This window comes from Nelumbo nucifera, chromosome 3, assembly GCF_055504915.1.
Source record: "Nelumbo nucifera cultivar China Antique chromosome 3, China Antique-T2T, whole genome shotgun sequence".
Lineage (NCBI taxonomy): Eukaryota > Viridiplantae > Streptophyta > Magnoliopsida > Proteales > Nelumbonaceae > Nelumbo > Nelumbo nucifera.
The window spans coordinates 28,052,828-28,074,522 of record NC_142651.1 but is presented as its reverse complement, the minus strand read 5'-3'; the positions used below and the strand labels follow the sequence as shown (position 1 = coordinate 28,074,522).

At 40.5% G+C, this 21,695-nt stretch overlaps 1 protein-coding gene across 3 annotated transcripts in view; it reads left to right on the top strand.

Moving 5' to 3' along the window:
* RAD4 (DNA repair protein Rad4 family) overlaps window positions 1–21,695 on the top strand; it is a 36,307-nt gene extending 14,612 nt beyond the window's left edge. For 2 of the 3 annotated variants that reach the window (XM_010268143.3, XM_010268068.3), the window contains exons 10-14: window positions 3,092–3,422; window positions 3,537–3,731; window positions 3,834–3,986; window positions 20,684–20,893; window positions 21,008–21,695. In XM_010268143.3, coding sequence (XP_010266445.1) covers window positions 3,092–3,422; window positions 3,537–3,731; window positions 3,834–3,986; window positions 20,684–20,893; window positions 21,008–21,400 — 1,282 coding nt within the window. In that variant the 3' untranslated portion in view covers window positions 21,401–21,695. Of the gene's footprint in view, window positions 1–3,091; window positions 3,423–3,536; window positions 3,732–3,833; window positions 3,987–18,131; window positions 18,230–20,683; window positions 20,894–21,007 lie in introns of those variants that run through there. The other variant, XR_736313.3, reaches the window with a different exon arrangement.

Below are 21,695 nucleotides of genomic sequence, written 5' to 3'. Positions count from 1 at the left end.
CCAAACTTTAATTAATGTGTTCTTTTAGGATAAAGCACTACAACCTGAGCAAATATGCCCCCACTTAACCTGATTTATGCTTGGATTTAACAGTTTATAGCTTGGGTTAGAGCGAAACCTTAAGGTAGCTGTTTAACTCTTGGGGCTGTGCTTGAATTCACCCTTGGTCCAACTAATCAGATAGGAGCCTTAAGACAAAGAAATTAAGGAAAATGAGAGGATAGAGGTAACTTTTGATTGTTACTATCATGGCAATCCTGGAACTGGAAGGCTGGTTGTAGCACATTCCTATGGGACTCTAATGTGGTGGAGGTTGAAGTTGCCCTTGAAGAATTATAAAAGTTCTCCTTCAGTCCTCCTTCACCTTGGACCGGTAATTGTTGGAGAAGATTTAACAAATTTTCTAGCATGGGGATTTAGGAGATAAAGAGGCCTTTGGTAAATGGTGAATTTCATTAAACATAGGTAGATTTATAAAGGTGGTTACTATTTTGTATAGACACAAACAAAGAAGTTTTATACATTACCATTTTCTAATCACATTTCTGAACTTGCATGAGTGCGTAATGTCCCAGGTCTGAATTTGAGCCTGTTAATCGACCAATTTTTTAAATCTTTAGTTTCCTTTTTCGTAAATTACAAAGACCCCCCTGTACTATGGGGTCTGTGACAAAGATCCCCCTGTACTTTGTTTTGCGACAAAGACCCTCCTGTACTATGACCGTGAGACCAAACCCCCCTTCCATTAGCTTTCCGTTGAAATCTGCCGTTACAATATTTTTTAATTCCCATACTACTCTTGTAATAAAAAAAGCACTGCTCATCTTCCCTGACCTCACGATACACGAACAGCAGTGCGATAAGGGGAGAGAGGGAGATTGGGGATTACCGCCGCTGCTGTTCTCTACCTCTGCAAATGGGGTTCCACCAGGGTGTCGTACAAGACAATCCTCTGCAAGTCCTTGGGCCGCTTCCATTTTCCTCTCTTCAACACATCCTGGAAGAACCTCTTCTTCATCATCTCCTGGAAGAGAATTTTACTAAATGAATCAGAAGAGAGACTCACCAATGCTTTGTAATTTTCCATGGGTTTCTGGTTTACCGTTTACTTCTGAAACTTCATCCATGAAAGGCCAACAAATTTGAAGAAGTGAGATACAAAACCAAAAGAAAAATAGTACCTGAAACCAGGAACTAATATCAGCAAACTGTAATTGGAAATGACTTACTTGGAGGTGATTTTCTAAGATCTTGATCAATCACAGGACGAACAAAAACAGAGTGTTGCTGCTTATTCACATTTGGCGAGATGGGTGCCGGTTTATCATGGCCCCGTTGAAGCTTGCTTTCCTCATCCATGGCTCTTTTCAGTTTTGCAAATTTATGGGCAATTAGGGAGTGGTCTGCAACAGGTGATGGCTTTTTATTCAGAATTGGGGAGATGGGTTTCGGTGTTTCATTGACCTGTGCAATCTTCTTCTCTTCATTCACAACCTTTTGGGGTTTTACGGGACTTGGGGAAATTACAGGCTGATCTGGAACAGGGGGTGGCTGTTTATTCACAATTGGAGAGAGGGGCTTTGGTGCTTCATCAGTCAGTTGAATCTTCTCCTCTTCATCCAAAACCTTCTGAGGTTTTACGGGACTGTCAACAATTACAGGTCGGTCTGCTACTGGGGTGGGTTGTTCATTGAAGTTGGAAGAGGTGGAAATGGAGGTTTCATGGACCTGATCAACCTTCTTCTCTTCATTAATGGCATTTTGGGGTTTCCGTTCTTCCATGTTAATTTCCTTAACATCAATGCTCTTCTTCTCTATCTCAATTTCTGCAACATCTTCCTCATCGTCCCAATCACTTTCTTCAACATCATCAACCCCATCACCGTCCAAACCTTGTTTTTCAGGAGATCCAATCTCACCCACATTACTATAACTGGTTGAAATTGTCTTCTCCTTGCAAACGCCGAACTCATTGCAATTCTCTTCAGGAACCTTGGGGGACTCAGATCTAATCTTCTTCATCTGAATTGGGCTTCTTTCAATCCCATCAGCCAGCATTCCAAGCTCCTAACAAGACTCGTCAGAAGATCGAATCGACTTGGATCTCGTCTTCCTTAACTGAATTGGGCTCTTCTCTCCTCCCCAATAGCAGCCGGAAGAGCAACCCCTCCTCCTCCACTTCCACCGCCGCCTCCGCCTTCGAACCCGTCACCGACTTCCACCGCTGCAACTGATTGCAGTGGCGGCGAATCCACCACCGGCCTCTCTCCCTCTCTCTCCATCTTTTATTATTCGTGTTCTTTTTCTATTCCTGCTCCTTCCCACAGTTGTCGCGCCCTCTGTCACCGCCGAATCAGTCGCTACCCCCAGCCCAGTTCGTCTCCATCATCTTCTCCCATTCTTCCATCAGTTCAATGGACAATAGAAGTTGTAAAATCATCACCAGATCTTTAGTGAAGAAAATGAAGGATCTCGATTCGCACAGTAAGAAGCCTCCAGGGAGGGATTTGAAGGAATAACTGTTAAAACTTGGGGAAAGGGAGAGAACAGGACTCTGTAGAATCTGCTGCATTTGGGTTTTGGTCTGGGGAGAGAGAGAGAAATGTGGATTACCGCCACTGCTGTTTGTGTATCGTGAGGTCGGGGAAGATGAACAATGTTTTTCTCCCAATTGTCTACAAGGGTAGTATGGGGATTAAAAAATATTGCAACGGCAGATTTCAACAGAAAGCTAACGGAAGGGGTTTTTTGTCTCACGGTCATAGTACAGGGGGGGTCTTTGTTGCAAAACAAAGTACAGGGGGGTCTTTATCACAGACCCCATAGTACAGGGGGGTTGTTGTAATTTACCTTTTTTTTGGATAATGAGAGAAATGGTGGCTTGTCTCTAGGTGGGGTGTTGTGATGAACTTTATACTACAGATTGGATTTTTCTGAAAAAATTGTAAATCCTTGTTTACTGTGGTTTTCTTTTGATATTTGCTGCAAATAATTGTAAATAGGCTGGTATAGCTTGCACTAGACATTCATAACTTATATGTTGTGTTTCTCATTATAATGAGAATCAATAAAATGTTTTCGCACATTTCAGGTATTGTATGAAGTGGTACAAGATTGCATCACAACGTATAAATTCACATTGGTGGGATACAGTTTTGGCACCATTGAGGGAGCTGGAGTCACATGCAACTGGTGGTGTAGTCCAGTTGGAAGTGCACCAAGAGAGTGCTTCAACTCGAAAAGATCTTCAAAGCAATGAAAGCATGCCTGAAATGTCCAGTAGGGAAGTGTCTAAAGAGCATGGTGCAAATATCAATGTGGAAATTTCCACACAGAATTCTACAATTGCTACCAGGAACGTTCTTGAGGATATGGAGCTGGAAACTAGGGCATTAACAGAGCCTCTTCCAACTAACCAACAGGTATGAACTAATAAAGTTGGATTTATGGTGTACAACTAGATCATAATTACATTATGGGTTTTGCATCCTGGCCCTGGTTGGTTGTTTCAGTACTTTTCTTTTTGTTAAATTCAGGCATATAAAAATCATCACCTTTATGCCATTGAAAGATGGCTTACCAAGTATCAGATACTTCATCCAAAGGGCCCTATACTTGGTTTTTGTTCTGGTCATCCAGTCTATCCTCGATCATCTGTCCAGACGCTACAAACAAAACAGAGGTGGCTGCGAGAGGGGTTGCAAGTTAAAGAAAATGAGCTTCCTGCAAAGGTCTGGGACATGGGACTACTTTTGTGGTAATTAATATGTGGATTCATATGGTATTTCACTGCTACAGTTCATGAATGCCAGTTTGTTGGTGCTTTTCTTCAGGTGGTTAGACGTTCTCTAAAACTTGTCAAAACTCAAGATTTGGAGTTTGGTAATTGTAATGAAGATAATAGTGAAGGAACTCTTGAGCTTTATGGAAAATGGCAAATGGAACCATTATGCCTTCCTCAGGCTGTTAATGGGATTGTACCAAAGGTGCAAACTTTTCTATTTCTCATAGATGTTATTAACTTTTAGTAAAATGACCTTATCACATAAATGATCAGTAAGTGTTGTCTTTTTTTTTTTGCAATGAATATTGTAGTCTTTTGTTTACTATTTTACGGCTGTTATCTCTCTATGGTAGGAACTTAAATGCAAGTGGAAAGTTGGAAAATTTGTCCAGTTACGTCGGACAGTAGGAGGGAACTAAATGGATGCTTGAAAAGGTGTGGGGGGGGTTAGAGAATAATGGATGATCGATACGGGAAGGACATGAATTACAAGAAGAAAATAAGATAGAGTTGTTGATCCAAACACACTTCAGTCATGATTATTTTAGCTTTCTATGTATTTGAATCAGAAAAGAAACAGTTGCAGCACCAAAAACTAAGTAGAAAGAAGAGGAGAAGAGAGATTGGGAAGAAGAGATGGTGGGCTTGATAGAGACCCCTATTAGTCTATATTATACTTTATGTAATAAAAAAATAGAACTACATGTCTGCCCCTTCTTAGGCGGTAGCAGTTACAATGTCTTAAAAGTAACAGGCCCATTAGGGCCAATAAAGAAACGTAACAGCCCACTAACGCCCAACAAATATAAACATAAAAGCTCACTTCTTTCTACAGATAGGAAGCGATCCTTGAGTTTGCCATGCCAAACAATCTTTGTATATCAAATACACACTTGAAAAGAGGGAAAGAACACCTAATGACTTTAAAAGATAAATCAACTAGGAGCCAGCAGATAGACTTTTCCCCAGCCTAGGGAGGAAGGAGCAGGTGTGTTTTTTTTTTATCAATGATAGGATATACACATTTTTTTGAGAAGAGGTAAAGTATTAATTCATTAAGAAAAAGCAACATGATCCATGTGCAACCAAAGGCTATACAGTGGGAGATACAACAAACATTAGATCACTATCCCATTTGTCATTACAAAAAGGTTTTCAAATTGAAAGAGAGAACTAAGGGGAATACTATTCCTTGATAGATGTGCAGATGACAAGGATAGAAGCATAGTTTTCAAGGCGTCTAGGTGACACTGGGGTGCCTAGTCGCCTAGGCGTCGCCTTGGCGATAAAAATATGACTTTTGGCTAGTTTCCTAGTTTTATATACCATTCAGCATGCATGTTAATTGAAAAAATAGCAATTCTCTTTATTAAGAACATTAAATTTCCTCTAAAAATGTGCAAATCATCACATCTAAAAGATAAAAATCTTTTACATATATTAATTTCATTATTTTAAAAAATAATACTACTATAATTAGTATTTAATAGAGAAAATTCATATTAATTAGCAGCTAAAGATGGTTATCAACTTTATATGATAAATATTCAAGATGGAAAGTAAAATAGAAAAAAAAACAAGGATGGAGTTTCTGTTTTATTTAATTAGAGAGAGAGAGAGTAGAAAAAATAACTTTATTATTCTATTCTGTCTTTCCTCTTTCTTTTCTTTCTTTCTTTCTCTCTTTTTCTCTTCTCAAAACCCTTTGATCTTTTAAATTTCAATAGTAAAACATTAAAACAAAGTATAATTGATATATATATATATATATAGCATATAATAAAATGTATTAACACATACATTAATAAGATATAGCAATATAAATGATATTATAAAAGGTACCCGCCTTGTCATTTTTGTTGCCTAGGCGGGCGCTCAGTCACCTAGGCGGGTGCCTAGTCGCCTAGAAGGGCGCCTAGTTGCTAAAAGTCAAGGCGCCCATTAGTCGCCTAGGCGACGCCTTGACATAGAAGTTTCCCAACTATTTTCTGCCACACTTCCTCTTCTTGACAGCCTTTACTTTGAAAGGGCCTTGAGTTTCTTTCCTGCCAAATTGACCAGAAAAAAGATCCTGTGACCATTTTCCATAGACTTTTCCCTCTCTTACTCAGACCTTGTATCCACCAGCCTTTTACAAAAACTTCTACTGTTGCATGGCAGCAACTTTTAATGGCAAATATGCCAAAGATTTTCACCCATATGTTGTATGTAAAACTGCAATATAGCAACAGGTGGTCAGCTTATTCTTCTACTCCATTACATAACATGCAAACAGGTGAGTCAATCGCCATTATCCTCCTGATCAGGTTATCTTTTGTAAGAATCTTGTTGAGATAGGCAGACCAAACAAAGAAAGGCACCTTTGAAGGGATATGCTTGCTCCAGATTATATGCCAAGGGAAATCCTGCATGTCCTCGAGTCAATTTATTATAAAAAGACTTTACTGTGAACTGACCCCTTTTATCTTCTGACCACAATCTTCTGTCCTCTGAGTTGAAATCAATTTGCATGGTATACAAGTTCTGAAGTAGCTGCCCAAAAGGTTCAATTTCCCAATCATTCAGAACTCTTCTAAACTGCAGGCTCCAAACATGATCACCATTTTAAAAATGCACATAATCAGCCACTTTTGTCTCCTTGTCCACTGCAATTGCAAACAGATATGGAAAATCCTCCTTTCACAAGCTGTTTCCACACCAGCAATCCATCCAGAACCGAACCCTGCATCCTCTTCCTACTTTTAAACTTGTTTTCCTTGCTAAAAGAACTGTAGCTCTTTTCAACCCCTTTTCAAATCGAGCAACCAAACAACTGATTTGCCCCTCCTGGATCCCACCCCTCATTTCTTGTTCTGTACTTTGCTTGAATTACTCTTTTCCATAGACAGCTCCCTTGTTGTTCGAACCTCCAAAACCACTTGCCATGTAATGCTAGGTTTAGTTCTTGAAATCTTCTAATACCCAATCCCCCATTCTTCTTTGATTTGCACACCTTTCCCCAATTGACTGTATGAACTTTTTTTACCATCCTTCCAGCCTCTCCATAAGAATTCTCTCATTTGTCTCTCAATCTAAGAGGCTATCCTTGCTGGAATTGAGTATAGCGATAATAAATGAACAGGTAAAGAAGACAGAACACTCTTTGTTAGAGTAATCTTACCCCCTTTTGATAGGTACCTCGCTTTCCATCCAGCCAGATTTTTCTCAATCCTTTCCACAATTGGTTCCCAAATAGATTTAGCATTGCATTTGGCACCCAAGAGCACTCCCAGATATTTTAAAGGGAACTTGTCCACTTTGAAACCCTAGGAATCAGCCCAGAGTTGCAAATCTTGTACCTCACCTACTGCTACCAGCTTACTTTTGTGCACATTCTAACGTAGTCCCGAGACTACGTCAAACCACCATAGCATTGCCATCAAAAAATTAAGTTGCTCCTGAGAAGCATTGTACAGGAAAACCAAGTCATCTGCAAACTGTAGCAAGGGAATGTATAAACTGTTCTCTCCCACCGTAAAACCCTCAAAAGACCACTCGATACTGCTCTCAGAGTCAATTTTCCCAAAACTCCCATCACATAAAGAAATAGTAGGGGAGACAAGGGGTCACCTTGTCTTAGACTCCTTGAACTCCTGAAATGACCAAAACTGAGGATGAAGGAGTTGTAACAAACGCCTTCATCCAATTCCTCCACTTGGAGGTGAAATTCTTCCTCCTTAGTATATTATCCAAGAAACCCCAATTTATGTGATCGTAGGTGTTGAGCAGGAGAAGAAGAAAGGAGGAAGGAAGAGGAAGAAGAAGAAGAAGAGGCAACTGAGTTGAGGCCTCAAAAGTTCTACTTCAGTCGAGTGAAGCATTGTATTTATACTATACTGGCCGTACAACACAATAGGACTGCAAAATTACAAGAATACCCCTGCAGGTACTAAACTTGTGTACAATACATATAATACACCTGTCAACACTCCCCGTCAAGTTGGGGCATAGATATCAATCATGCCCAACTTGTCACAGAGACCTTGGTGTCTGTAATGGTTTAGCCCTTTTGTAAAGATGTCTGCTAGTTGGTCTTTAGAGCTGATGTATGGAGTGCATACTTCGCCTGTGATGATTTTCTCTCTGATAAAGTGCTTGTCAACTTCAATGTGCTTTGTTCTATCATGTAGTACCGGGTTGGCAGCGATACTTATAGCTGCCTTGTTGTCACAGAGTAGAGTCATGGGTTTACCAAACTCTCCCAATAAATTCCTTATCCACATACCTTCGGCTACTCCGTGTGCCATTGCACGATACTCAGCTTCAGCACTAGATCTAGCTACCACGGTTTGCTTCTTATTCCTCCAAGTAACAAGGTTCCCTCCTACAAAGGTGCAGTAACCACTAGTAGACCTTCTGTCACTTTGAGATCCAGCCCAATCCGCATCTGTGTAAATTTCAACTCTCAAATGTCCATGTTTCTGGAATAATAAGCCAGCACCCGGGAACTTCTTAAGATACAGCAGTATTCTCTCCGCTACTTCAAGATGAGTGGACCTAGGTGCATGCATGAATTGGCTGAGGACACCAACAACATATGCTATGTCTGGACGAGTCATAGAGAGGTACAACAGTCTCCCTACAAGCCTCTGAAATTGCTTCACATCCTTAAGAGGTTCACCTTGGCTGTCACTTAACTTGTGGTTGGGGTCAATGGGAAAGTCAGTTGGTTTAGCCCCAATCTTTCTAGTGTTCTTAAGCAAATCTAGGACATATTTCCTTTGGGAGATGAAGATACCCTTTTTTGATCGGGCAACCTCAATTCCAAGGAAGTATTTTGCGGGTCCTAGATCTTTCACTTCGAGTTGAGTGGCAAGGAAGTCCTTCAAACTTTGAATTTCATCCTTCCAGTCACCAGTAACAATTATGTCATCCACATATACTATTAGGGCAGCCATTTTACCTTCTACTCTTTTTACAAACAGTGTGTGATCTGACTGACATTGCTTGTATCCCCTTTGCTGAACTGCAGTATGAAATCTGCTGAACCAAGCTCTTGGAGATTGCTTCAGCCCATATAAAGACTTCTTCAACTTGCACACCTTTTGTTCACTTCCTTGAGCCAAAAAACCGGGGGATTGAACCATATAAACTTCCTCTTCAAGGTCACCATTCAAGAAGGCATTCTTGATGTCAAACTGATGTAGATCCCAATTCAGATTGGCAGCAAGAGAAAAAAGGACTCTAATAGAGTTCATTTTGGCAACAGGGGCAAAGGTTTCAGCATAATCAACCCCATACACTTGAGTAAAACCCTTTGCCACTAAACGAGCTTTATACCTCTCCACGGTTCCATCAACCCCATGCTTAACAGTGAACACCCATTTACATCAAACTGTATCCTTTCTCTTAAGGAGATCAACAAGTTCCCACGTGCCATTCTTATGAAGAGCATCAATTTCTTCCTTCATGGCCTTCGTCCATTCTGGTACTGAGAGAGCTTCTGCCACATTCTTGGGAATAGGGATACTGTCAATGGAGGTAAGAAAAGCACGAAATGAAGGTGAGATTTTCTCATAGGAAACAAAAATGGAAATGGGGTGTTTAGTGGTGCACGACCTAACACCTTTCCTGTGGGCAATGGGAAGGTCAAGATCATTAGCAACAGGGAGGTTGGGAGTCAAGTTACCTGAGTGAGTATGATCTTCCCCCAAGGAATTTGATGGCATTTGAGGTACGACTTCTGGATTCTCCACAGCACTTGAACCTGGTTGGCCTTTACGACGACGAGAAAAAACACGGAAAGGTGGAGGATCAGAAGGGGAAGGGGGAGAAGGAGTAGGAAAAGGAGGCAGTTGAACCAGTTTCTCCTCATGCCTACACTCCCCCTGGGGAGAAACAGGAAAGAAGGGCTCATCCTCAAAAAATGTAACATCCATGGAGACATAGAATTTCCGAGAAATAGGATCAAAGCAACGATACCCTTTCTGAGAGAATGAGTAGCCAAGAAATATGCACGGGATAGCACGAGAGTCCAATTTCCCCCGGGTGGGAGATAGGTTTTGGACAAAACACCGACAACCAAAAACACGAGGAGGAATAGAAAGAAGAGGGGCCTTAGGAAAGAGAAGCTGATGTGGGGCTTTGTACTCTAACCAACGAGAGGGCATTCGGTTAATGAGGTATGTAGAACAAATGATAGCCTCAAGCCAAAATCGTTTGGGAACATTCATGTGGAGTAGTAAACCCTGTGCCACTTCAAGAAGGTGTCGGTTCTTCCGTTCAGCCACACCATTTTGTTGTGGTGTGCGGGCACAAGAGCTCCGATGAAGTGAGCCATGTGAAGCAAAGAACTCCGTGAGGTCACTATGAAAAAATTCTTTTGCATTGTCTGATTGAAATATTTGGATTTCGGTCTGAAATTGGGTGAAGACCATCTGCTGAAAATCTTGGATAATTTTCGGTACTTCCTCACGGGTTTGCATTGGATATACCCAAGTGTATCTGGAATAATCGTCAATGAAGGTAATGAAGTACTTGTAGCCACTCTCAGAAGGTAAAGTAACAGAGCCCCACACATCAGAATGCACAATGTGAAAAGGAAACTCAGATTTACTATTTCTTTGAGGAAATTGAGTTCTACAATGATTGCTTAACTGACACGTTTGACAAGAAAAATTAGAAACAGACACAGACTTACACAGTTCTGGGAAAACAACTTTCAAGGACTCAAAAGACAAATGACCCAGACGACAATGCCACAAATACATTTTACTCTTTCTGAACTGACTCAGAGACTCTGTAACATGAAGGCCAACCGTATTCTCCAGCATATAGAGTCCATCAACCATACATCCCCCACCAATCGTCCTCCTCGAGGCCAGATCCTGAATCACACAATAGGAAGGGAAAAAGGTCACAGAACAGTTTAAGGAATTTGTAACACTACTGACTGAAAACAAATTCATAGGGAATTTTGGAACATGAAGAACATTAGAAAGAGTAAGGCCGAGGGGAAGAGAGAGAGTTCCTTGACCAACTATGGAAGTGTATGATCCATCAGCTAGTCTCACTTTATCTCTTCCGGAAATAGGGTGATAAGTTTGAAAGTAAGAAGACATACCAGTCATGTGTTTTGACGCTCCAGAATCAATGATCCATGGAGAGTCAAGGTTGTGAGAAGCAACATGGAAAGCTGTGCGGGATTACCTGATGTGGATGCAAAAGAGGTGGTGGGAGGAGCATCCATCTGGCGAATAGCTCTACCATAAAGATCCAAATGGTCACGGAAGGAGTTTACAATATCCTCCCTTGGGTCAGATCCAGAGTAGCTATGTTGGCCATGTGGTGTTTGAGTCACAGTAGAAGTGGAGGGCTGATTCTCCCGAGTAACCATATTGGCCATGTGGTGTTTCTTGGTACTTTGTTGCCCGGGTCTTCTAATTACATCTGAGCCTTGCTTCTTAGGTAGATCTTGAGCCCACTTTGGTTTTCCATGGAGATCCCAACAAGTATCTTTGGTGTGCTGGGGCTTCTGACAATTAGTGCACCACAATTTTTCCTTATCTTCTGCTTTCTTCTGGAGATCCCCTCTCTTGGAAGAAGGGCCACCACTAGTAGAGGAACCCCCCTTTGCCGCCAACACAATTGCATCTCCTCCGGTGCTGTTCATCAAGTTTCTTCTGCTCTCTTTAGACTGGACAAGAGCATAGACCTCCTGAATTGAAGGAAGATCCTTAGAACTTAGAATTTGTACTTTGATGGATTCATAGATAGGATTGAGACCATGTAAAAAGGCAAACACCCTTTGCTGTGAGACAAGTTTCTTGTACAATTTTGCATCTTCATCACACTTCCAATCAATATTCTGGTAATGGTCCAATTCCTTCCAAACAGTTGTCAAGTCAGAGTAATAAACTGATAAAGTTTCTGTCCCCTTATCATCTGTTTTATATGTACCTAAGTTTCCATTCAATCTTATGTCTGTTAGTAAAATAACCAAAGCTCTTAACTGTTCTGTTACCTTCTCTCCTTCCACTTGTGTTTTTCAGGATCTCAAGACGGGGAAGAAGATTGGTGGGGGGCATGAAGCTGGTGGATTGTATTACCTTGACGGCGGTGGATCTTCAATTGCACTTCAGACCTCCCTTACTCCTCTACAATGGCATTGTCGACTGGGACATCCATCTCTCAAGGTTCTCAAGATGTTGGTTCCATCATTGAGTCAGTTGTCAGTTTGGTAAACACCGTCGTGTGTCCTTTAGTCCGAGAGTTGAGAGTCGCATGTTGAGTCCTTTTTCTTTGGTTCATTCAGATGTTTGGGGTCCAATCAAAATTGAGTCTTACAATGGGTACAAGTATTTTGTCTCCTTTATTGATGATTGTTCAAGAATGACATGGATTTACTTAATGAAAGAAAGAAGTGAATTATTTTCCATTTTTCAAAAATTTCATGCTGAAATACGTACACAATTTGGTGTTCCAATCAAAGTTCTCCGTTCAGATAATGGTCGTGAATATTTTCTTACTGCATTTCAACAGTATTTAGAACAGCATGGCATTATTCATCAGACATCATGTGCTTTCACCCCTCAACAAAATGGGGTGGCTGAACGGAAGAATCGTCATCTTCTTGAAATTGCTCGGTCTATGCTTCACCACATGAATGTTCCTAAACGGTTTTGGAGTGATGCTGTACTCACTGCATGTTTTCTCATTAATCGGATACCCTCTTTTATTCTTCATGGTCGGTCACCCTTCTCCATCTTGTTTCCCACTTTATCTCCGTTTCCATTAACTCCTCGTGTCTTTGGTTGTGTGTGCTTTGTTCATAATCTGAGTCCTGGAATAGACAAGCTAGATGCACGCTCAATTAAATGTGTCTTCCTTGGCTACTCTCGGACTCAAAAAGGATACAAGTGTTATAATCCCATTGCCCGAAAATGCTATGTCTGCCCTGATGTCACCTTTTTTGAGTCTGTTCCCTTCTTCTCCCGTCCTGAAGCACCCTTGTCCTCACCCTTACCTCCTCTTCCTCTTCCTGTCAGTGATTCAGTTCCAGAGGCTGTTGTTGGAGTAGACACATCTCCTCATCCAGTGCAGGTCACCACTGAACGACCACCGATCCGACAAGTGTATACACGTCGAACGACACCGGCCCCTCCTACTTCTACCTCGTCTGCGGATCCTCTCATGGCTCCTATTGCTGAACCTTCAGATCTTGACCTACCCATTGCCTTACGGAAAGGTAAACGTAGTTCTACACTCCATCCCATTTCCAATTTTGTTTCATTATCTCGTCTTTCTACCTCACATCGCCAGTTTGTTTCACTTTTGTCTTCTATTTCCATACCTAACAATGTTCAAGAAGCTCTTAGTTCACCTGGATGGCGGCGGGCAATGGAGGAGGAACTTTCTGCTCTTCAACATACTCAAACGTGGGAACTCACTACTCTCCCACTTGGGAAGCATGCTGTGGGCTGTAAATGGGTGTATACTGTGAAATACTTGCCAGATGGTAGTGTGGAGCGTCTGAAGGCCAGACTTGTTGCTAAAGGTTACTCACAGTCGTATGGTGTGGACTATATGGAGACATTCTCTCCGGTGGCTAAAATTGGTTCCGTTCGTGTTCTAATTTCTTTGGCAGTTATGTATGATTGGCCTCTCCTTCAACTTGACATAAAGAATGCCTTCCTTCATGGTGATCTAGAGGAGGAGGTATATATGGAGCAACCACCTGGGTTTGTTGCTCAGGGGGAGGGTGGTAAGGTGTGCAAGCTGAAGAAAGCAATTTATGGGTTGAAGCAATCTCCACGTGCTTGGTTTGGGAAGTTCAGTGAAGTGGTGAAGAGTTTTGGAATGAAGCAATGCCAGGTTGATCACTCCGTGTTCAGCTATGACTCAGAAGCTGGGAAGATTTTATTAGTGGTCTATGTGGATGATATTGTCATCACTGGTAGTGATAAATTGGGGATTGGCAAACTAAAGGCATTTCTGCAAAATCATTTTCAAACAAAGGACCTTGGAACATTAAAGTATTTCTTGGGAATTGAGGTTGCTAGGTCAAAACAAGGTGTGAATCTGTGTCAAAGGAAATATGTCCTTGATCTATTGGAAGAAACAGGACTGTTAGGTGCAAAACCGGCTGAAACCCCTATGGAACCAAATGTTAAGTTGAGCAGTGATACAGGAGAAGTATTTGAAGATCCTGGAAGGTATAGACGACTAGTGGGAAAGCTGAACTATCTGACTATCACGAGACCCGGCATCTCCTTTGCAGTCAGTGTGGTGAGCCAATTCATGCAGAACCCTCGTATACCTCACTGGGATGCAGTCCTTAGAATTGTGAGGTATCTGAAAGGAGCTCCAGGCCGTGGGCTATTGTATAAACCAGGAGGAAAACTTGAAGTAGTTGGGTATACAGATGCAGACTGGGCAGGCTCAGTGAGTGACAGAAGATCTACAGGCTATTGCACATTTCTGGGAGGAAACCTTGTGACATGGAAGAGTAAAAAGCAGACGGTTGTAGCCAGAAGCAGTGCTGAAGCCGAATATAGGGCCATGGCTCACACTACCTGTGAATTAGTGTGGCTGAGGAATCTTCTACAAGAAATTGGGTTTCACATGGATAAACCTATGAAATTGTACTGTGACAACCAAGCTGCACTCTATATCTCTTCCAATCCTGTCTTTCATGAGAGAACAAAGCACATAGAGGTTGATTGCCACTTTGTGAGAGAGAAGGTTCTTGCCGGAGAGATAAATACAGAACATGTGAGCTCCAATGACCAGTGGGCAGACTTGTTTACAAAAGCTCTAAGCTCAGGGAAAGTGAACTATCTATGTAACAAGTTGGGATTATATGACATATATTCTCCAGCTTGAGGGGGAGTGTTAAGATATGTCGAATAGGGGTAGTTTAGTCTTCTTCTGTTTATTAAGTAACTTGCTTATGTGGCTGTGTTATTAGAGTTACTCTGCCCCACACTTAAGTAAGGGCATTTGTCTTTGTAAACATGATTAGAAGCTAATATAGATTAAGGGGGTCGACTGAATGGGTTAACCATCAGATTTTCGACTGACCCCTCTTCTTCTTCTTCTTCTTCTTCTTCTCCTCTTCCTGTTCGGACTACTGTAGCAGCAGTCGAAATAGGAACGATGGTGGACTTCTTCCCAGCTTTGAGGGGAATAAGAGAAGGAGACCCCCTTTCTCATTTCTTGTTCACTTTGGTTGCTGAAGTCTTAGGGAGATTGATCTGTAGGGCAGATTCTAGAAGTCTAATCAAAGGGTGGAGAGTTGGCAGGGAGTACATACAACTCACACATTTGCAGTTTGCAGATGATACGATTCTCTTCCGTGAGGGAGGGGACATAAATTGGATTAGGAATTTGAAACTTACAATACAACTCTTTGAGCAAATGCCAAATCTGAAAGTAAACTTTGATAAAAGTTGTGTTGTAGGTGTGAATATGGGGGAAAGTGAGATCCTTGCGTGTGCAAACATTTTGGATTGTGAAGTGTCGAATTGGCCTCTAATTTACCTTGGTCTTCCTCTAGGAGATAATCCTCAAAAATGACGTTTTAGGACTCTAGTTGTGGAGGGGTTTGAAAAGAGACTTGCATCTTGGAAGAAAAACTATCTACCTCTTGGAGGAAGAATTACCTTAATTAGTTCTACTTTAGCTAACTTGCCCATTTATTACCTTTCAGTTTTTAAGGTGCCTGTAGGGGTGGCTAGCAAGTTGGAAAAGCTAATGAGAGATTTCCTGTGGGAGCCAGGGGAGGAGAAAAAGGACCATAGGGTTAGATGGGAGATGGTGTGTAGGAGTAAGCAAGATGGAGGGCTAGGCATTGGGAACATAAGGAAGAGGAACTTGGCTTTACTAGGGAAATGGCTATGGAGATTTTCATTGGAGAAGGAAAATTGTGGGCTAAGATAATTTGTAGTATTCACGGGCTTGCAGAGAATGGTTGGGACTCTGGGATTCTGGCTATGTCTACAAGAGCATCACCTTGGAAATCAATCCAAGCTATTTTGCCTCTATTTTCTCCTTGGATCAGGTATGACTTGCACTCGGGTAACCTCATAAAGTTTTGGGAACATGTTTGGGTTAGGGAGTCTCCTTTGAAAGACCAATTTCCTGCCCTTTTGCAATCTCCACTTTCAAAAATGAACCAATTGCCACATTCCTTGTTCCCTCAAATTCAAATTCTGGGTTTGGTTGGAACTTGGGCTTGAGAAGAGCACTCAGGGATATCGAATTGGATAGTACCTCAACTCTCTTGTCCATTCTTGATGGGATTTTCTTGGAGCCTACAAAAACATATAGTAGGATTTGGACTTTGTCTCCTTCCGGATCCTTTACTTGTGCCTCCTTCTTTAAAGCCCTAATACAATCGGAAATTCCTATTGGTTTGTCATTCCCTATCAAGGAAGTGTGGTGTCAACCTATACCTCCGAGGATTGGGAGTTTCTGTTGGGAAGCTTTCCTAGAAAGTGTTAGCACAGGTGATTTACTTCAAAGAAAAAGACCCAATAGCTGTTTATCTCCACACTGGTGTGTTCTTTGCAAAGCCGCTGGTGAGTCTGGTTACCACTTACTAATATCCTGTATTTTGGCAAAAAATATTTGGGAATGGTTTGCTTCTTTGTTTGGGTGCAGGTGGATCTCCCCAACAAACGTGCAAAGCTTGTTTTCCTCTTCCTCTCTTGACTGCTCAACAAAAAGATCAAGAATCATGTGGAGATGTGTGAGAGCTGCTGTTTGTTGGACAATATGGGAAGAAAGAAATTCAAGGATCTTTTCAGAAAAGGAGAGAGGTTTGGAAACTATGCTAGAAGTGATTCATATAAGGGTAATACACTGGCTGAAAACAATGGATGAGTTCACAGATTTTTCAACAGATGATATGTTAAGAAAATGGAAAGAAATTGCTAGTTCAGTCTCAAGTAACAAGACCTCGAATCTCACATGGAACCCTCCACCTCCTGGTTTTATCAAACTAAATTTTGATGGCAGTAGCATGGGGAATCCAGGGCCCTCGGGTATTGGGGGGGTGCTAAGAGAGAAAGGTAATGTAATAGTTCTCTGGCCCAATTGGAGTGGGAGACTCTTTGAGGGCTGAGGTGTTAGCAGCTTTGGAAGGGGCACAAAGGGCCAAAGACCTTAATGTCAAGAAATTGATTATAGAGGGAGATTCTGTGATTGTAGTGGTCTGGCTAAAAGAAGACACCTCTAAGATGTGGAGCTACAGTAATGAAAAGAGAGTTCAAATGGCTGATCAAGAATATGGAAGTTCAGTGTACCTGGGTAAAGAGAAATGCCAACTCCTTTGCTGATGGATTAGCTAGGCAAGGGGTTAATAGGGTTTCTGGGTTCTGGGCTCAGTTGTAATTGTTGTTTTTATCAGTTTGGGTGCATTCCCAACTTCTGGGGAGTTAAGATACCTTAGCTCCTATTCTTTGCAAGTTTACTACCATTTAATGAAATCTGTGGTTATTGATCAAAAAAAAAGTTGCAATAAAAAAAAGATATATTCTGCTAGATCTAAGCTGGTCAACTTAACTCAGCTTGACAAAGCCTTGTCTCAACTATATGGGGTTGGCTACATGAATTATGTTTTTCTGTTCCACAATTCTGCTCTGTTTATTGCTATGTCCATTGGCAAGTATGGGCCTTCAAATTATTTCTCACTATTATAATCCAATCTGCCTTTGAATTCTGTTAGAATAGTGACTGTAGAAGTAAGAGAAAGATGAGAAGAAGAAGAAGAAGAAGAAGAAGCGAAGAAAATAGAGAGGGAAAGAAATCTGGTTCGAACAAGAGAGAAATCTGTCTCTCTCTAGTCGGCCAGATCAATTTATATGTTTCTATTAAATCATAAAAAGACTCCTTTGCCCCTACTTAAGTGAGGGACACAACTACTAATAGAACATTACACATCAGCAACTTAAACATAAAGATAAAGACTAAAATACCTCTACACAGTCGACATTAACACTCACTACTTCAACACATGTTTGTTTTGGCCTGCTCCTGGTTCTTCTAGACCTTTCAACTTGCAATAGGTTAGTTATCCTTGCTACTGCTGTAGATGGTCTTCTCTGTACATAAACAAGCATCTTAATCTACTTTACCTGATTTTATCACTTGTCAAGGCTACAACATTCTAATAAATCTGCTTATTTCTGGTTCTATCGTTTCTAATTTTCTCACTCATTCATCTCAAAATTTGTATCTCTATTGCGCTCATCTTTTGGACATGTTTCTTGAATGCCCAACACTTTGCTTTATATAACATTGCTAGCCTTATAGCCACTTTAAAAAATTTTTGTTTTAGTTCAAGTGGTATTCCCCTATCTTATAGGACTCTGGATACACACCCCTTCTGCACATCCTGCTCTAATTCTATTGGATGATATCCTCTTCAATCTCTCTCTCTCTCTCTCTCATTATCAAATCAAGGTAATAAAATATGTCATACATTGAGGTATCTCTTCTCTTGGATCCTAATTATATACTGAATTGTGCTCCTATATTATTAAATTTACATAGCATTTGTTTCATTTTAGTCCTACTTATCTTAATACTTTGTTTTTTATTTTTTGAAGTATCTCTTGTCAGATCTAATTTTGTATGATCCCTCTTTAGTTTCGTGAATTAATAACATTGTTTTCAAGGCGCTAAGAAAAAGCTAGGTGACATGGAGACACCTTGACGCCTAGGCACCTAGGTGCTGGGATTTTTAAAATAAACAATATAAATCCTAGGGTACTCTGATGTCTCCGCTCTGGGTGTTTTGACATTAGTCATTGCACCATCAAATATGTTCTTAATTAGGTTCACATACCAAAAAGGGCATGCCTCAAAGTAGTAATAAATGATTTAAATGCTAATAACTTAACAATGGATATGGCACCATCAAATGGAATGGTGAAACAAAGTGAAGATCTCTTTTATCATGGAACTTTTCCATCTTGTGAGCCTCTCCCATTTATACATCATTTACACAATTATACTTTGCCATTTCTCAAGATCCTTTATTATGGAACTTCTCCATCTTGGAAGTCTCTCTCATTTATACATCATTAATACAATTATACTTTTCCATTCTCAAAAAAAAAAAAAAACTCAAGAAAAAGATAGCTTCTATGTCTCCCTAGCTTAAAACCAAATTGGTTTTCTAATGTATATGTTCCATGTAATGATCTTTTATCAATGACTCAATCACTTTCTCCCAAAATTTTATAGTGTACACAAGTCTAATCCTGCAATAATTATTATAACATTGTACATTGCCTTTGTTTTTAATAATAGGCACCATGGTGTTCTTTCTCCATTCATCTAACATTTATTTTATTTTCATTATCTTATTAAATTGTTTGGTTAACCTTTTTGCTTTGTGAGACTACACAATGGGGGGTAGTCCATCCCCTCCACCCAGGTGATGATGGACTTTGATCCCAAGTCTCCACTTCAACCAGCCAGACACTATTAACCATGATAACCCTACCTCTCCCATACCTTTCCAGATTGTTATTTGAGATACTTCTAATTCCTTCCCCTTGTTCATCTTATTTAAATCGTCTCTTGCCTCTAAAGATCTAATTTTATGAAAGTACTATAGCTTCTAGTTATTATTGGGGCTATGAACCCCTCCCTAGCTCGCAGTCTCTATATTTTCTTTATTTAGTAATTAAAAAAAAACTATTCCATTTTCCAAGATTTCCTTACCCTACCCTTCGATAAGGCTCTTTGATTTTTTTCTTTGATGCTCCTAACTTGATTGAAAATTTTTGTTTCTTTTTTCTCATCTTTCCAAGTTTATAAATTTCATTTTTTCTCTCTTTGGTATTCTCTTTAGCTAACTTGACCAACTTGACCAAAATCATCTTATACATGGTATGGTTGTGTTCCAGTTTCAGATCCATTTTCAGTTGGCATGATATTATGATGAGCTATGGTTATCTGAATACTTGTACATGCCTAGCATAATGGTGTCTGATGTGATCCACACTCAATATGATGGCAGACACAGCATGGGCACTTATATATATACTCTATTAACACTTTTAAAATATGTAAATTGGTGTATTTGAACTAATCATACTATAAAGAATTTTAAAGGGTATTACCCTATGTTGGTCCCATCTATCTAGGGTCTTGGGAGGGGAGGTCTGGATAAGGATCTGACCTTTGACCTTTTTTTCTTTTGCACAAAGTGGTCATTCTCATACTCAAACCTGCCTCTTCATGCTTCTCACCTTGGGAATTGACTATTACACCAAGTAATAGTAAAAAACTATATACGTTGGCAATTAATTAAGTTTGGCAAGACATAAGCCTTGAGAAATAGCATTTAACTTCAAAAGTGGATATAGAAGCATGAATAAACAAATGATATGGGGTGCTGTACCCGTATATGTGTGTGCAGTTTTAGGAAATGGGGAGTCGTATCTGTCTGTGTCAGTCAGGGTATAATAGATGATGAGTGTTTTAGAGGATCCCATTATGTTATGAGAAGTGATAAATAAGACCAAGGGTTCTGTTAGTAAATGCCAGTAACAACTAATCGATTCAAGTTGTTGGAATACATCTTGATCTTCTAACTCAAGCTGGATGGGAAGATTATCTCTTCCTGATTTGCCAAATTTCTAGACAGTATGGTAAAATAACAACTGACACCGGTGAATGAGCTACTAATCATGTAGTGCCTGACTTGCAATCCATTCTTGGGGGGATATACTCCTATTTTAGCGCTTAACATTACCCCAAGGGCACCACTCTGGTATGATATATCTTGAGGCATTGCTACCATGATGTCATGCTCTATACTACTTGAGGATATTGAAATGGAAAAATCTGTATTCTGTTATATGGATGTCCTCAAGTTAATTCTTGATTTGAATTTTCTTATAGAACGAGCGCGGTCAAGTGGATGTGTGGTCCGAGAAGTGTCTCCCACCTGGCACTGTGCACCTGAGGTTACCTAGGGTGGTCCCTGTTGTAAAGAGGCTGGAGATTGATTTTGCCCCTGCAATGGTTGGGTTTGAATTTCGGAATGGCCGATCCATTCCCATCTTTGAAGGGATTGTAGTGTGCAAAGAATTTAAAGGTGCAATATTGGAGGTAAAGTCCTTGACCATTTTTTGTTTATCCTTTAGGTTAATGAGAGATCTTTGGAACTGCAAGTTTCTAGAGGTAATGAATATTATTTTTTATGTGATCTTTTCTGTTCTTCAGGCATATGCAGAAGAAGGAGAGAGAAGAGATGCTGAAGAGAAGAGACGGATTGAAGCCCAATCTATTTCTAGATGGTATCAGCTTCTTTCATCAATTATAACACGACAACGGTTGAATAACTGCTATGGGGGTGATTCATTTTCACAGGCATCTGAACGCATCCTCCCAAAGGATGAAAAATATGGACCTAAGACTTGTACTAGCAAGGATGATGTGCAATCTCTTGGATGCCATGGCCATGTACGAGGTGCCAATTCTGATACTCAATCAGCTGTGCTTGGTGATGACCATGAACATGTATTTCCAGTAGAAGACCAGAGTTTTGATGAAGAAAGTTCAGTGCGAACCAAACGCTGCCCTTGTGGGTTTTCAGTTCAAGTGGAGGAACTTTAGCACCTTAATCAGATACAACCTTCCTGTGACTCAACGGAGAGAGTTGTCATGAGCAACTGAAGTGCTGCGACGCAAGAGTACAATTTGTTTTGCCATTGTAGAAAACACGTGCATACTTAGCAGCTTGGAGATTTTGTTTCTCACTTTCTCGTTGTAGATCTCGGTTAGAAATGGAGCAAAGGGAATGTACATAGCTTGGTGGCAATATGTAAAATATGGTCCTGAGTCACAAATCTGAAGAAAATTTTAAGGATGTTTTTGTTTCCCTTGAAAGTAAGAAAAAAAATTAAAGCCA